Here is an 18,245-nt window from a genome sequence, read left to right as displayed (position 1 = left end):
ATTAGCAAATTGTGAATCCCATAAACAAAAGACAAATATTTTTGTAAACAACTCAGGGCAGAAATATTTTCAGTGCATTATTTCTCCAAGGAGTTCAGGGCAGTGTGTGTAGGCTTAGTCCATTTTATTCATTTTATTCTCCCAATCAAATTAAGGTTGAGAGATGATAAATTGCCCAGGTGAGCGTCATAGCTGAGCATGCTCAGGGGGCACAAAATGCTGACTGACAGCTGTTAGGAGAGGGGGCAGTGGAATGGTGTATTCGGGAAGGGGACGTGGCTGGCTGGAACAACCAATTCTTCAGCATTTTTCTTGCAAGCCGTTACATTTCAATTTTCCCAAAATGTGAAATATTTCCCCAGTTTATCTCCACGTCCCTCAGCCCCTAAAGAGGACAGCATACAAAAACCTGTAAGAATATAATATAAAATTGGGTATGCTGTACAGTCGTACCTCAGAAGTCAAACAGAATCCGCTCCGGAAGTCCGCTTGACTTCTGAAACAGTCGACTTCCAAAGTGTTACTTCTGATTGGCTGCAGGAAGATCCTGCAGCCAATCGGAAGCCCCGTCGGACATTCAGCTTCCGACAGAACGTTTGAAAACCGGAACAGTCACTTCCTGTTTTCGATCGTTCGGGATCCTGAGCCGAGGTACAGTGAAGGAGAAAGGTAAATCTAATATGGGGTGCAGGGTAGTCATTCTTTTAAGAGAAATGAATATACCTATTTTCCTTTTCAGGTATCTAGATATTATTTCTGAATTACTTGCTAGATTTCAGTTTAGCATACCAATCTTTCTTTTCTTTTCTTTTTACCTAAACATTGTTGCTTTTCTGGCTGACTTACACGTTCATTGTTATTTTTACCGCATAAAAGCTGTCTTTGGCAATTTATTTCCCTCTTTCTTTGAGTGAACTGTTCCTGACCCACTATCCCTTGCAGAAATGATAAGATAATGAGCTTGAAATTCCAGAAAAGTTTGAAGCCTTTCGCAAAAGATAGTAAATATAAATTAATTAGCAGTAACTTTAAATTAGGCAGAGAGTTAATTAATAAAGCAACCTGAAAGACTGGCTAGGATATATTACCCAAGTGTAAGTATAGCTAAACAAGTTAAAGAAAATGATCAAGTTGGAGTGATGTGATGTGATGTGATCATTTTATTCATCTATTAAAACTTCAGAGATTCTATTATAGTTGGTTTAACACAGACATGCCCTACAGTTATTACTTAAGCCTTGGCAGGATTCATTTGATGTTGCTTGACTGCCCTCTATAGGCTGTGAATGAAGATGCAGCACCAGTTCATTAGGAAATGACAGGTTCAGTGTAGCAGTGAGCTGCCTGGCTTTCAAACCTTGCCCCCTAAATGGGATTTTGAAAGTAGGGAATAATTCTCGGCTCTCCAGTTGACAGCAAAAAGCAAACATTTCAGTTTGCTTCTAGTCCAAATGAGTGCCCTGTGTCGGAGGCTGTGTTTTCTTGTGATCACAGTTTAGAAATATTGGTTTTCTTTTCACCAGATGATTATTGCTGTGTTCTGATGGGAAAATGCACTTTTCTACCAAAATGGCATTCAGAATTCTATTTAGTTATGGTGTCTCTTACACTTTTATCTAGAGCTCTTCCAGGTGACCTGATTATTCAACATCCATCATGATTTGCTTCTGCAAAGCTTACCCAAGGAGGTTAGACTATGTTCGCTCTTTCTTGAACATTTGTTCTGGTTTGTCTATTGAGAGTTTATATGATGATGAGCATCCATCCAGATTTGATTTGATTTTGTTTATATATCTTCCCATTAAGCAGTAAGTCAACTTACACATTTAAATACATTTCCCTGTTACTTTCCTAACCTCAAAAAGTCAATAAAAAACAAGAAGAAGTGGGGGTTTTGTGCTAGGCAATAAAGCTTTTTAATCCACTTTAGTTGCACAAACCCAGATTTCCAGCAAGTGCTTGAATCCATCCTGCAAAATACTGACTGTCTGGAGGCAACCCTGACTGTTAGTGATGATTATATTTATTGTACTTGAAGGCCAGTTCTGGGCCCAAATACACAGTTGCACTAAAGTAGACAGGTAGTGGGTCTTTTTAAACCAAATAAACTGTAGCAGGAGAATACTCAGCACATAAACCCATCAATATTTTTAGTAATTAATCCCCCTGCCATACACACTTTCCTAATCAGTTGGCACATTGCAAGCTAGGCTAGTATTGTGCTTCAGATGGTGTTAGGTGATTAGATTTGTGGTGGTGGCGCAGCCATCGAGTGATGCAACAAGCCAAAGAATTTGTTTTTTGCTTTTTCAGAGATAATCATGAACCTGGGGAGATTATTAGAAAGATAGGACTGGAGACCAAATTAAATTTGTGAGAACTTTTTGGGCAGATTAGGATCAGGGGGGATTTTCTTTTTTCCCCCTTTTTTGGCAGGTAGAATTGGTTGCTGATACTGAGAATAATTTATCTTGATCTTGAAAATCAATCCACAAAAATTACTGACCAATAAAAGTCATATTTAACAGAAGTGTTCTTTTTTAAAAAACAACAACAACAACTCACCCATCCATTAAACCCATTATAGCCTTAAAAGTAATGTTATAAAGACAGCTGTTTTCAGAGGTGGCGGACACAGAACATGGTGTGTTACATCACTCCCTCACACCCAAAGACAGGAAAAACTTTTTTTCTTTGTTCATTTATCATGCCTCCCCCCCCCCAATAGTCCAGTTCCTGCCTTTGCTTGGGACAGACATGTGTGATATCCCTCCAGTCATTAGTCCTCAGTCTTGTACCGATGATGATGATGATTAAATTTTCTATACTGCCATTCATTTGAGGATCATAGGGCAGTTTACAACATAAAAGCACATAACATAGTAACAAACAAAAACACCCCCCTTCCAGTTTAAAAGGCCATAAATTAGCCAAAGGCCTGGCTAAAGAGGAACATTTTTGCCTGTCGCCCAAATGTGTATAATGATGGTGCCAGGTGAGCCTCCCTGGGGAGAGCATTGCACAAACGGGAGCCATTGCAGAAAAGGCCCGTTCTTGTGTTGCCACCCTCCAGACCACTTGTGGAGGAGGCACACAAGGGCCTCAGATGATGATCACAGGATCTGGGCTGGTTCATATGGGGAGAGGTAGTCCTTGAGGTATTGTGGTCCTGAGTCACTTAAGGCTTTATAGGTCAAGACCAGCACTTTGAATTGGGCCTGGAAAATAATTGGCAGCCAGTGCAGTTGGGCCAGGATTGGCATTATACGCTCAAACCCTCTTACCCTGGTGAGCAACCTATCTTCTGAAGTCTGCTCCAGCTAAAGTTTCCAAACCATCTTCAGAGGCAGCTTTGTTACACATTGCAGCAATCTTACCTACAGGTTACCAGAGCATAGACAACAGAAGTTAGGCTATCCCTGTCTAGATAGGGGTACAGCTGGACCATCAGCCACAGCTGATGGAAGACGCTCTGTACCACCGAGGCCACCTAAGCCTCAAGCGACAGCAATGGATCCAGAAGTACCCTCAAGCTATTTACTCACTCCTTCAGTGGGAGTGTAACCCCATCATTAGTAGGCAACCTCCCATCTATCTGGTCTATGGAACTGCCCAATCCCAGTGCTACTGTCTTACCTGGATTGACCTTCAGTTTACTGGCTCTCCTCCAGTCCATTACCAAGGCAAGACAACAGTCTAGCACATCCACTGCCTCACCTGCAGATGTAAAGGAGAAGTTCAGCTGGGTTTCATCAGCATATTGCTGACAACGTACTCCAGATAACCCCACAGTGGTTTCATGCACCGGTAGATGTTAAACAACATGGGTGATAAAATTGAACTCTGAGGAACCCCATCGAAGGGTCCAAGGGCCAAAGAGCACTCTCCAATGTGTACTCTCCACCATGTGTACCCGTTTCTGGACAATCTTTTCTTGAGGTCAAACTACAATTGACAAGTGAGTCAGAGGTGCCAATGCAATCAAGGAATGTCTCTCAGCATGTGGTTTCGTAATAAATTTAAAAGAAGGAAAAGTCATCTTCAGCCAGCACAGCAGCTGATTCATCTACAAGCTGTTAGATACACAGAATAGGTTGGTATTAGTCTGCCTAGATCGTGTGTTTAAAATATTGTCATCAAATTGCTGCTTATGAGGTCAGCAAGGCTGATACACATAGCCCATGGTACAGGGACTTGTGGTTTCGACAATTCATCTGATGTTTTGGGCAAAACATCAGATCAGACCATTACAATGGGCACTACTACCTTTTTAGATACTTTTGACTGTGGGGCTATGATTATCTCTAAGAGGGTAGACTCCAGAATTCAGTTTATTTCTTAGATCTGGTGAGAATGGTAATGACTACAAGATGCCAGTCTGATGGGCATCTGGGCGAAGAACAAGCCTACTCATAGTGTGAATTTGTTGGAGTTGTGGGAGGCAAGTTTAGCTCTTTGGCATTTTGCCCAAAGCTTCAACTTGGATCACGTTAAAGGCAGGACACATCTTGGTCTCAGAGTTTGTGCTAGATGGCAGTCCTCATGAATAGGAAGGAAGGCTGCAGAGCATATGAAAGGGGAGTCAAATGTGTGGGTCCACTGACTAAGTTGACAGCAAGTTCATTTGAGGAAATGACGCTTAGCACCCATGTTTTGCAGTGGCTTGAGTCAAGTTTCAACCAGGGAACTATGGCTCTGTTTGCTTCTCCAGTGAGCATACAGACTTAACCTTTTTTAAAAAAAACAAACCAAAAACAAACCTGGTTCCAGTGCTCAAAGGCATAAGAGATGGATGCATTGTCAGTGCTTGGACTAGAGCAGGCATCCCCAAACTTCAGCCCTCCAGATGTTTTGGACTACAATTCCCATCCTTCCCAACCACTGGTCATGTTAGCTAGGGATCATGGGAGTTGTAGGCCAAAACATCTGGAGGGCCGCAGTTTGGGGGTGCCTGGACTAGAGGGTCTTCATTATGCTTTCCTACAAATTTCACTTCTGCCACGTGTTCTAAGAAAATTGAGATTTGAGAGGTCTTGAATAATTCTGATAGTGTCGGTTTGGCCATGCTTTTCAGAATGACCATGGTTTACAGAAATTTTGCAAACGGCAATAGCATCACATGCATTGCAAATACTGCCTCATCTGGGTCTTTTGGCGCTGGGTCTTTTGAACTATGGTTCACCCAGATATGGAGAGGTTCCATCTCACTGCTTGAAAATTGAGCAGGAGAATATAAAAATTTATGGCTTCTTAGATAGCGTGATGGACGTATTGGCTTCTTGGAGTCTTTCAGTGATCTGGATCTGTCAACTGACGTGGAGGAAGTTCCTTCAATAGTTAAGATCAAATGAAATCAACTTGGAGTCAGGTAATTTAACTTGAAATTAAATCCAGTAAGTCTTTTTCTCAAATGGATGGGTTTTTGCTTTATTTAAATACTCTTTTAACCCTATTATACCAGTGCTTTTTTCTGGGGATACTCAAGGGTATGCAGTACTGGCACCTTTTTCTAGAACAAAAGCACTGGTTATAAGTGTAGCCCTTACTGTAACAACTTGGTGAGTGCCAGCAGCTTTTTTTTTCCTGGAAGAAAAGCACTGATTATACCCTAAAAAGTACTGCTATAAAAACAGCTGTTCTGGATTTATAGGATTAGGAAGGGAAGAACAAACCAAAGGGGAGAGAGAAATATTTAGTATTCCCAACTTGAAGTAACTTCAAAGAAGCACTTATCCATTTTCTTCCCCTGAAGGCCAAATATTCTGTTTAATATTTTGTCCAAACGGATACAGTGACATTCAGCTTGATCCTATGCAAGATTATTTGGAAGTAAATCCTGCAGTGTTCAGTATGGCTTCCTTCCAGGTCAGTGAATGCACCAGCTTTTGCTAGCCTGATGCCTTCCATACGTTTTGTGATACAACTTGTATCGGCTCCAACCTGTGTGGAAGGCACCCGGTTGTCAAAAGCTGGTGTATAGAGTTGGTGCCTGGCTTTAATCCTTTTGCATGCTTGCCTGGTAGGTATGTCTCACCAAACACTGGGGGATATAATTCCAAATAAACTTGCCTAGGACCTGGGAGCCTGTGAATAAGCTACTTCCAAAAGCCCGAGGGCAGTATCCTTCAAAATAGATGTGCTGGTGCAGCGACTTTTGGCTACACAACAGAACTTCCCTTCCCTCTCATCCCTTCCCAAAAATCTGCTCTGGAGTTTTCCCGAACCTTCCAGGGCAGATCCAGAGAAGGCATGGAGAGAGGAGAGGGAGGGGAAGTTCCACTGTGCATGCAGAAATCCTTGTGCTAGTGAAAAGCTACTTCACTGGGTACCACATACATAACTGCAAATGCTTCCACATTTCATACGACTTGTCCTTAGGGTGTATAGGATTAAGATAAACAAGAAAATTCAACTGGCATGGTCTTGGTTGGGTGTGTAATGCTATAACAAGACACAGCCATTCTGTTTGTAAAACAAAGCAGAAGGCATCAAATGCAAAAATGAAAGTTCTGTGTCTAGGCACGTATACCTAAACCAACTCATCCCTGTGGATGATCCGCTGAAGGGTGAGAGAGGATGGTCTCCAGTCATGTCATGGTTTGATTTTCCTGTTGTCACACACACCCGTGCCAGAGCCGATTGGGTAGTGAGGGCAGCTCCTAGGCAGGGCCCTGCCCGGCGCCATGGCTCAGCAGTGATGGGGAGGGCACCAATCTCTGCACCCGGCTGGATCACTGCAGGGCAAGATGCCTGAACACAACGCCGCCAACCAGGTAATGTAATCAGACTTGCAATAGACAGCTTAAAACAGAAACAAAAATGTGACAGTCTTGGCTAGTGATAGGAAGTTGACACTACATCAGACCTGGTCTCCTGGGGACAATTTGGGGGGAAAGCAATTTTGCAATCCAGTTACCTAGGTGTTCAGCATAGTTCCTTTTCTTTGAGCAGTCCAGTTTTCTTGTGGTAACTTGTAAGGTCACCCAGTGAGTTTGATGACCAAGCAGGGCTTTAGGTTCTATCCAACACTAACCACTACACCACCACTGGCTCTTTATTTTGGATTTTGGAAGTTTTGAAGGTGGTAGCAGCCCCTTCCACACAATTTTCAAGTTATGGAGGGGGTTGTGTGAGCCCTGCTATAGTGGTTAGGAGCAGTTAAAATCTCATCTCTTCCAGCTACTCAACAGTTTACTGTTCCCCACATTGCACACTGGTGGCAGCAACAGAAAGGAGGTGATTTGCTCAAGGTCACTGTCTTTCAGCATTGGGTCTCATCTGCAATGTGGGGATGATGATGATTACTGAGAATGACCTATGCAAAGCTCTTGAAAGTGTTCTGAGTGTTGTAAGTTTTGTAGATTTCTCCCTTTTCTCATGTTTAGCTGTAAGTTTTTTAAAAAGAAAAATTGCTGTAATTTTGTGGAAAAGAATGCACATTACAGTTTTATGTGAGGTTCATCTAATGCTGTAAGGAGGACGATGTTACTGCAGTTATTAATGGTGCACTTATTAGGTAGTTGAATGTGTTTTTCTCTGTCTTTACTCTTACAGGCAAGCTAATGAGGAATATCAAGTGCTGGCTAACTCATGGCGCTACTCTTCGGCATTTTCGAACAAACTTTTCTTCACTATAGTAGATTATGATGAAGGCGCTGATGTTTTTCAGCAGGTGAGAAGGTGCATTCCTGAATGCTAAGCTGTTCTGTGTCCATCTTTCTAATATATTCATACTCTTGGTTGCCTTAATTGTATGTTTCAGACATGTTTTACTTTTTTTAGAGGGGGTAAGCACAAGCACAGATGATGGAGAGACTGCTGTTGTTATTGAGGTTATTGATGAGAAAATTCCACCATACTCCTTTAGCTGCCACTAAAAATGAAGAATGTTGCTGTTCTGAGAGATCCGCAGCAGTTTGCTTCTGCTGCCCACAAAATGTACACATTGTTCATTTTTTGTAGTCCACTTCAGATAATCGTGAAACTATGGCTTACATCAGGGATGAACAAACCTTCCCACCCCTGTTGAGGACTGGCTCCACTCAGGGCTAATCTTTTGGGGGCAGTGGGCAAAGCCAGAAGTGTTTTCAATTAACTAATCTGGAAGAAAGACCAATTTTCACTATGCCTACCTCAGATTTGAATTCCCAACCTAGGTAAGTATGCCCAAAAGTAACCCCCAAGTGGGTTTTATGGGGCTACTGTCAAATAAATATACAGAGATTGAATGTTTTTTTTAGTGCAACAGACAAAAATAGCTAGTGTTCTAAAAAGCAAGTGAAATTAACTGCTTTCTTACTTTACTGTGCTACAGTATACATACATACACACACCAGCACATGCCACACATAAACACACACAGAAGCCTACCACTTCTCCCCAGGCTATACAAGTAAACAAGTTTAAAAGTTTTTAAAGATATTGGTTTATTTTTTATAAAACAAGATTGCTGCTGCTTCCAGTTATCCTGAAACGTTGACACTAATAGTTTTATACTAAAATATAGGTCATGGCCGTCTGTAACCAGCTTACCATGTCATTTTCTCCCCCTTCTCTCCATAATGTATATCAGTTGTCTGAGATTTGATGTCATTACCTATGTTCTCCATTCTTCTTGCATTGGCTGCTGTTGGACGGAAAATGCATACTGTGATGCCATCACATCAGATGTAATTGAATATATATGTTATGAGGGAAAGGGGAAGAAGAGTGTGGCACAGGGAGGCTGTTTTCAATGGCCACCCTAACACAATATGTAGCTTTTGTCCTTCCCTTTTGCTGATACCTTTTTACCTTACTGCTGATTGCTCTCTTTCTCTTCTTCCATCCTCTCTCGCGTACCCCATGGTTCACATAAAATGCATATCATTCAAATTAATTACTTCTTTTTAAAGACCTCACTTTTGCTAGTTCACAAAGCGAGTTGCAGTCTAGTTCAGCAAAGCTATGTGCCGTCTTCTGAAATATTACATTTGACCAAAAAAAAACCCCAACCAACCACATTTCCTAGTGCTTCATATTTTGCAGTTTCACGACATATTGGGTTGTCAACAAATATTCCATGGAGGAAGAGAATATGTTGTACTTGGAATAAATCCAATTATTTAACATCCAGCTTGATTATTGTACATAATTTGAATTTGCAACATTTAAATAATGTATTTATGTAACATAATTTAGTTGTGTAGTGAGCATACAGCCCTGGTAATGAAAATGGCTGGGCTTGTGTATGTCATTAGAGGCAATCTTGTTCCATCCTTGTTGCTTTCACAGGTTTCTTTGCTCAGATTTCAGGGTAACCTTATATGTCCACATCCCTGAGTTCTGAGAGAGAGAGAGAGAGATTATAAATAAATACAATATTGCCTTTCGTTAGTGGAAAATAAAGGCTTGGATCCTGACATAGCTTTAAGAAAGTCATTGGAAGGAAAGTTTCCTGTTCCATCCTTCCCCCTGCAGAAACATTTGATGACCAAGGAGGGTTGGAAGCTCTCTTGGAGAATGTGGGATGGGGCACAAGGGCTCTTTGGAGAAAGATGAAGGCACAAGAACGTTTCTTATGAGAATTTCCTTAGCTTAGGATCTAAACCTGATTTGATGCAATTCCCCACTTCTCTTAGTGCCCTTCCCCATGTTTCATCCCACATTGTTGTGGGAGTACCCCTGAACACAAAATATTTTTAAGAGATACAGTGGCTGCAGAGAAAATGAGGGGTCAGGAAACTTTTCCTTTTGTAAACTTCCACAGGTTAGCTTATCATAAGATCTAGGCTGATGATGATACTTAGCTTTTATATTTCATCTTTTGAGTTCCAACCCCCCCCCCCCGGCACGAGAAGCAATGAGAGGTACTCAACTGACTGTTTAAAAACTTAACTGTTCACATGGGGATTCCTATACCCTGATCCTTGGTACTCGCTGTTTTCTGTATTGCAAATTGCCTTGTTTTTACAATAGAAGGTGATCTGTAAATGACTTTAAATACATAAATTACATGTGTGCAGCTGACCTGTACTGTACTGGCCTTATTGTTCCCATACAGTAGATGGGGACTTGATAGAAGCCTGGTGGCTTGATTTAATGGCACATTGTTAAACAATGTTTATTATATACTGCAATGTTTATTATATATTGTTAAGCAATGTTTATTATAAATATTATATACAATATACTTCCATACTTTTAACAGTTTCCCAAAAGGCTGACAAAGGACAGGTATGCTTTTTTAAATATTTGGTGGCATCTTTGTTGTCTCTCATAGCTCAATATGAACTCTGCTCCAACATTCATGCATTTCCCTCCGAAAGGGAAGCCCAGGAGAGCTGACACGTTTGACCTGCAGAGAATTGGATTCGCAGCAGAGCAGTTAGCTAAGTGGATAGCTGACAGAACTGATGTTCATGTAAGTCACTTGACAAAGTTAAGAGACTCATCCACACTTATCTTCATGTTCTGTGACAAACAGACCTTAGGAATTGGGGTTCCCTCTTCCCCACTACCTTCAAATGATACCCCCCCAATAAGAGTCCTCTACAAAATGTATTAAAATAATAAAATTGTCAGCTGTGCTACTCTATCACTCTTTGGTAACTCCAGAGGGGGGGAAATTAACGATGTATTTCAATCTTGCTTTGGTAGCTAAAATATTAATCTGGCTGTCTCCTAGCAGAACATGAGGAATGATATTGTACCAATTAATTGATTAATGTGAGCACGTACTTGAAATATTTCTTATTGCTAGTAATAACTCCCAAGTCTAACATTGAGTAGTTGTTTTTTAAAAAATAAAAAACGCTGTATATATACAATTGGTAAATATACTGAACAACTTTATTTAACTGCATGCAGGCGTAGTAGGCAAGAACATTGTAGGAAAAGTATTTATCTAAAGGAAAAACTAGAAGTCTCTTTAGAATTAATGAAGAATTAAAATCTTGACCGCTTCTTAGGGTTGATGCAGAGGGGACTTTTCAAGAAACTGGGGGATGTTTTTAGGTTCACTGCTCAAATGGGGCACAGCTCACACTGAAAAATGGGGGGAAAGCTGTTTTAATCTGTACTTGTGGCAATTTTACTTGACTAGATGCATACGGGTTTAATTGTGAATGGCTGGCTCTGTTTAGTATGTAAATTCTGTATGCCTAGGTGTATGTCTACTTCTACATCAGAAAGCAGAAAAACGCATGACCTGCTTTTTCTTGTTTTACAGATCAGAGTGTTCAGGCCCCCAAACTATTCAGGTACCATTGCATTGGCTCTCCTGGTGTCGCTGGTTGGTGGCTTACTCTACTTGCGGCGAAATAACTTGGAGTTCATCTACAACAAGACTGGCTGGGCTATGGCAGCACTGGTAGGCCAACTATTTTATAAAAAAAACCAACAAACTTTTTGAAGCTCAATTAATTTAATTGTTTATATAACAAGATTCCAAGTCCCATTCACACTGTTAATGAGAGAACACTGCATTAATAAATAGGTTAGCGAGAGACAGCATTGATTGTGGAATCATAACAGGAACAGCTGGGCCAAACCTCAAGGGCAGTAAACAGTGCTAGCATGCAATTAAGAGGTTGCCGATACTCTGGCTAATTGTAATTGGTTCCAGTGTTGGCAGAAGTTGGTTAAATTGACATTCTCTCCCCCCCCCCCCAAAAAAAAAACCGTTCAAAGGCATGAAGGTTACAACTCACAAGTTAACTGTTGCTCAGAACTGGGGGTAGGGTGGGTATGCTTATGCAATTAAAGATAATGATAATCACTGTTTTATCAAATATATAACAGTTTTAGTGAATGAAACATAAGATAGAGCTGGGCTCCTTGAAAGTTGGCATGGGAAAATATGAGCCACGTGGCTGCAGTTAATGTTAGTTTCTTGTACCAAACTTCTTTTCCATGACATCTTTGCTAGGTAAGAGCTTAGCTGTAGTGGGTTGGAGTGCAGCTCCCTCATCTGAAATCTCAGTAGCCTACTTGAATCCACTGTTGAAATACCTTCATTTATTGTTCAGCATCTGTTATAATGAATCTGTGTTGCATAGTCGTTTTCAGTCTTTTACTTGTGCTGCTGCTTTGTTGTTGTTTAAAAAAATCTCTGCACCCATGAGAACAAGGCAATTCTATTTTAAAACAAAGCTGTCACCACCACCACCCGCCATTGAAGTCTATGAACCTGACAGAATACTGTAATGGATCTGGGAGAACTCCCAAGTCTGAGAGTATTGTTTATACTCCCACCTCTACATTGAGCTCTTCCTTTTATTGTTACTTCCTTCACATGTAAGTAACAACGCTGCTAACAGTGCATGGTTCGATTGCTGAACTGTCATGAACCAGATTCAGGTAGGTAGCCATGTTGGTCTGATGCAGTCAAAATAAATTTAAAAATTTAAAAATTGTCCAGTAGCACCTTAGAGACCAACTGAGTTTGTTCTGGGTGTAAGCTTTCGTGTGCATGCAGTATCTGAAGTTGGTATCTGAAGAAATGTGCATGCACACGAAAGCTTATACCCAAAACAAATTTAGTTGGTCTCTAAGGTGCTACTGGACAATTTTTTAAATTTTTATTTATTTATTTCGTCATGAACTAGCATGCTAAGCTGTCCCATTGGTAATAGTAGTGGTAGGCTTTGGTCCTTGATAGTCATTAACTCATGCGTTGAACACAGGGACACCATATATACATTTGCTTTTTACTCTCATTTTCCCATAGAACCTGCCCCATGTTTGTTCAGTTTAGGGGCTTGTGTATACATGCATATATGTAAGCATGCATCATTAAAATATTTTATATATATATATATATATATATATATATATATATATATATATATATATATATATGAGAGAAAATGCAGTTAAATTGTTTGACAAATTGTCTATTGAAGCAGATTTCCAATCTTGAACTCTTCCATAGTGGCATCTTCAAAGATAAGAGGTGGTGGTGGTGATTTGTTGGTATCTTTTAAAGTTCTTTTATTCATGCAAAATCATATCTCTCTTTGGAAGTAACATCTGCATTTAGCCATAAGAATCTTAAGGTAGCTATTTTCACTTTAGAAACATTTCAGGTTTCTTTTTTTCTTACATTCTTAAATGCCACCTACTTCATTCGTTTCTCTGCCTTCTCCATCAAACTCCACCCACACCATTTTACAGGTTACGGACTGCTAACATGCCTTGTGTTCTGCAGAAAATACTTGTGAGATGCTTCCTTTGCTTTATCCCTCACTTTGTAGATCCCCAGTCTATAAAGCTAAAATGAAATAATTATGAATCTGACGTGGGAGTTAGACCAGACAGTGGGCAGTACCTGAAATTGTTGCTGAATTCTTTTAAAGTGGGGAGGGAAAATAAAATTGTACTTTCACAGGAAGGAATGCGAAAATTTATCCGCTTGCTCCTGAGAGAAACTGCTTCCTCCCAGTTTGTTTTCTGGTGCCCAGAAAAAGAGAGGAAAAAGTTGATAAAAACACATTTTCTGGGGTGTGAGGGAAGAGAAGGTGAGGGAAAGGTTCCCTGTCTACTCATCTGTGGCATTAATCTACATAACTCACATTCTGATATTCAGGTCATGCCACCATAATATATAGTTTGACCTATATATTTGGCTGCAAACTTGTCTGACTTGCAGGATGTAAATAACCACGAATCTCCATGCAGGGATATGGCAGTAGCCCAGCGGGATTTGTTACTTTTTGTCCTTGGCACAGAAGGCCAGCTGAAAATTTTCCAACCTGCTTTTGAATCACCTGAAAAATAAATCTCAAAACCAGTTTGCCACATAGATTGGTAGAGAGTGCAGTAAGGAAAACAATTCCACAACCCCCTTGGGAACACAATACTGGTTTCATGGACTTTTAGGAACAGAGTCCATCTAGCGCCATTGGGTCAATCTAGCTCATTACTTCTGAACCAAGTGACAATGTCTCTGCAAGGTTTCAGGCAGAGACCCTTCCCAGCACTACCAGGATTTTCTGGGCATTGACTATGACACTTTGCATGTGCTCTGCCACTGACCTGCAAGACTCCTGATGTGATGAGGTTCTTCTTGTACTGCCAGTGTACTCTTTCTTGGTGATATCAGCATTAGTCATACTCAGCATAGACCAAACTGAGATTAATGGAGATTATTTCAGTAGGTTTACTCCTGATTTATCTGGCTATCACTTGCTTTCTCTCTCCTTCTTTTGCTGTTTTCCTACTTTCTGGGAATTTCCTCACAGAGGTATCTGGGAGGGCCTCCCCCCCCCTGGATTTTTTGAATAGAGAAGGCAAAGCTTTGAAGATGTCTACAAATGTGTTAACCTGACCCTTTTGTCCCTTGGCTGATACAGAAATGTGCAGGAAGAGGTGTTCCTGTGTATTTGAAGGACTTGTCTGCTTAAGACTGAAAAGGCAAGGTACCAAGAAGTGTGTAAATACCACACACACACAATATACTGGATAGAGTATCAGACTTATCCAGCTTGGTCCAAATCCAATCAGTTAAGTGATTCTTCCTAAACATAACGTAAGACATCTTATGTTTTGTACCTATATCCTGTTAGAATAAAATGGGTAATCTTATACATAGTTTTTGATTCTTTGGAGGAATCATAGGGTAGAATTATTAATTATGCTTGGAACAAAAAGCCATGATTTTAGCATATACAGAGATGTTAGTAGAAAATAACCGATTGGACAGCAGTACTTCATTGAGCCTCAGTCCTACGGGGTTCGGAAAATTAAAGAGTTTAATTTAAAAAAGGAACAACAAAGAAAATCCAGTGTTCAATTCTATCTTGGTGTAGCAACTAAAACTCTGCTAAAATGGAGAGTGATTATATATTCCAAAACAGGAAGGAGGCGGATTATTAATTTGTGGAGCGAAGTACAAGATGCTATCCTTTTACCATATCCTTTTATTATGTCTTTATAATATGGAGTTGTGAGCCTGTAGATCCCATACTGTCATTTTAGACAGCTTAATTAATGACATGAATGGGGAGGTGGAGTTGAATACTTTAGAGGTAATATGAAAGAGATAACAATAAATTGAGCAGTAGTGGGTAAGCAAAGAGAACCCTGGGGAAAATGAGATAAAGAGCAGCTCCCTCTGTATGCCCAGATTTCTCTCACTTTCCACATACCCTGCTCCCCTAATCATCCATGCATGGATCTCAAGGACTTGTCTAAAGGTATGAGCTTGCTTTCCCTCCAGGTTGTAAGTGAATGCAAATAACCCATTAATGTTGCCCATTAGCTCCCACCTTAATCATGTTCAAGCTTGTTCCTTATTAATAGATGATTCAGGTAAACTAGTTCAGGCAGGCAGACAGACAGTAGGTGTGCGGTTGTCAAAACCATTCCTAACTTGATTCATGTCAATCAATAGCACAGCTCGGAAGCTGCCGGCAGCCTCAAAAGGCTCTAAGCTGCATGTGGCTCCCTGCTGGACCTGGGATTAGCATATTTTTGTGTTTTAGGCTTGCTAAGCCTTAGGGAGAACAACACAATCATTAACTGGGCATTAAGATAGTTGAGAAGCCAAGACCACTCCGTTTTGGTACCTATCACTTGAGCAGTTGGCGTGCTTGCCCCCGCATAGATAATTATAAAGAAGATAAAAAGAAGTTCCCTGGTGAGAGCTTGTTGTTTCCCCCCCCCCCCTGAAATCTGAGAGTATGGACGTCTGTCAAGCAGCGACTCCCCTCCCCTTCTTTCATCCTTGTATGTTCATTAATTTTCAAGTTAAACCGCTTCACCAGCAAGACTGCAGTAGTAACGTTGTGATATAGAATCATAGAATCATAGAGTTGGAAGAGACCACGAGGGCCATCCAGTCCAACCCCCTGCCAAGCAGGAAACAGGAAATATAGTGAGAAACAGGAAAGTTCAGGACTAGCTGTAGGTTTGAGGCAGTCCCCCACAAAGCGCTGGTCATTGTATAGTTCCCCTCTGACCTCACAACTGCAGACTCACTGTTAGCAGCCTCTGAGTCTGGGAAGTCACCTGCAAATTTACATTTCCAACACTGCCCAAAGCACCTAATTTAGCTATGGCTGCAAAGGAGGAATGGGAACCCCTGTGCCACTGCTTGTTCCTTTGCAATCCAAATGCTGCAATTTTTTTGAACTTGGCATCCTTTTCTGTCCCCCTGTCTGGTTTTGCAGCCAAACCTTAATCACTTGACACTATATGATGGGAGGTGATTGACAGGTGGGTGGCCACGCCCACCTATCAAATTGGCCTGTGAAGTGTTGGTTACTTTCAGATCTGGCTCTCCAATTGGATCATCTTAGGTTGACACAACTACACCAGCTGACAGCACCCCTCCTCAAATACTAGAGTTTGCTTTCTTTCCCCTCTCCCCACATGTGAATTCGTTAGAGATAGGCTGAATTCTTCGTCCCACAAGCAAGCAATTCTATAAACTTAAAGCATCACCTTGTATTTTTTTCTGAGGGACTAATCTTTGAAGGCCCATTTTATTATTATTATTATTATTCATTTTATTCCTATACCGCTTTATATTTTCTGTTTGCTTCCTGCCTTTACCTACCTTAAGTAATATCCTAACTTTAGTAATCTGTTTTGGAACTATACACTGCTTGATTATTGGGATATATTTCCTGGACATGCAAACTTAAGAGCTCCCCCCTTTCTTTTGTTTGTTCTATTAATAACATTTTTTATTTTGTTTTATTTTGTTTTATTGCAGTGTGTCGTTTTCGCTATGACTTCTGGCCAAATGTGGAATCACATTCGTGGGCCCCCTTATGCTCATAAAAATCCTCAGAATGGGCAAGTGGTAAGTGCTCTTATTCTACCAATGTATAAAAAGAATGATGTCACCACAGGGGCCTATAAATTCAAGTTGCAGAGGAATAGGGTATGAAAATAAGATTATTTACCTTTGGGGCAGGTTTTTTCAAAAGACTTGTGTCTAGCACATGCTTTTGATAGCACATGAACTTAATGAAACTATTTTTTCTAAGGAGTGTGCAGCGAACATAAGCAAATGCTTCTGTTACCAAAGTTCAACATGTAAAATTACTTCTACCAATTGTCTTCTAGCCATACCAGCAGATGGACAGACTGCATACTAATTATGGCTTTCCACTCTCCCTATAAATCTTTAGTGAGGTTTTAAACTTTTTTAGTATGTGTGTGCACGCATGTTATACAAAGAGATGGCAGGGGGCTTTATCTAAGGGTTGAGCACCTTCTACAATGTCAAGATTTTTGATAGAAAATTCGACTACCAGCTTCATTCTAATCAGCTCGTGTCATAAAGTTTTTCCAGCACCTCAGTCCTATACTTATTTATGAATACAGTTTCCGGAGAGGCTTTTTACCTGGTAAATATGTTTAAAAATGCAGCTAGGTGTAGCAAATGTTACTTGCATGGGTTATTTGTTTTCAATTTATTTATTTGCAAAAAGTTCTATTAAGAAAAAATATGGCGGCAAGCAGTATAAAATAACAGTAAAAATGCTTTCATTTAAAAGTGCAAAATATATTACAATTCAGTAGATCAGCTTCTTTCGTCAGCATAGCTGCATCACATCTCAGGGAAAGCCTTGGTGAGTAGATGGGTTTTAAGCAGCTGCCTGTTTAACAATGCTGTAGCTGCCTGGCTGGTGTGCATTGGAAGCGCATTCCAGATGGCAGGTGCTGCCACACTAAAAGCCTTGGTTTTAGTGGATATGAGATTAACCTCAGGAGCGTACGACCCTTCTAAGAGTGACTCTTCCAAGGCTTGGTGACCTGGAAAGTATAGATAAGGTAAGGCTTTCTCGGAGGTAGCCTGGTCTCAAGTTGTTTGAGACTTCGCATTCCAATATCAAGACCTTAAACATGCTGTAAACATTAGCATATGTGGAAACAAAATTGTTTATGCTTCACATAAATTGTTTATGCTTCACTCTTCTTTTAGAAATGTTCAACCCCTTTTCATAACATCATCTGTTTCATCAAACAGTGTGTGATAACTGGAAAACACAGAAAGCTGAATATACATTTTTGTTATAACTGTCTCCCTCAGTGGTGACAGCTAGCTTTGTTTCATCAAATATAGTAATTTAAAGGAAGACATACAAAAGTAATTGGTTTGCAGGCCTCTTCCTTTACATTATCATGCATTTTGGAACCTCTCTAAAAGTATCTCCTGAATCAAACTGAGCAGGACACAGAAAAGCTGTGATAAAGAAGGAGTAGGGTCTGGTTAAAGTGAAGTGAAGTGTCGCTAGGATGGAGGGTCTAAA

At 40.5% G+C, this 18,245-nt stretch overlaps 1 protein-coding gene across 2 annotated transcripts in view; it reads left to right on the top strand.

Moving 5' to 3' along the window:
- TUSC3 (tumor suppressor candidate 3) overlaps positions 1–18,245 on the top strand; it is a 121,487-nt gene that overhangs the window by 45,760 nt on the left and 57,482 nt on the right. For both annotated transcript variants that reach the window (XM_060278821.2, XM_088659242.1), the window contains exons 3-6: positions 7,555–7,672; positions 10,262–10,402; positions 11,210–11,350; positions 16,700–16,789. In XM_060278821.2, the coding sequence (XP_060134804.2) occupies positions 7,555–7,672; positions 10,262–10,402; positions 11,210–11,350; positions 16,700–16,789 (490 nt within the window). The remainder of the gene's footprint in view (positions 1–7,554; positions 7,673–10,261; positions 10,403–11,209; positions 11,351–16,699; positions 16,790–18,245) is intronic.

The sequence above is a fragment of the Zootoca vivipara genome, chromosome Z1 (genome assembly GCF_965207765.1).
Source record: "Zootoca vivipara chromosome Z1, rZooViv2.hap1.1, whole genome shotgun sequence".
Classification (NCBI taxonomy): domain Eukaryota; kingdom Metazoa; phylum Chordata; class Lepidosauria; order Squamata; family Lacertidae; genus Zootoca; species Zootoca vivipara.
The sequence above is the reverse complement of the archived record's forward strand: the minus strand, read 5'-3'. Positions and strand labels throughout refer to the sequence as shown.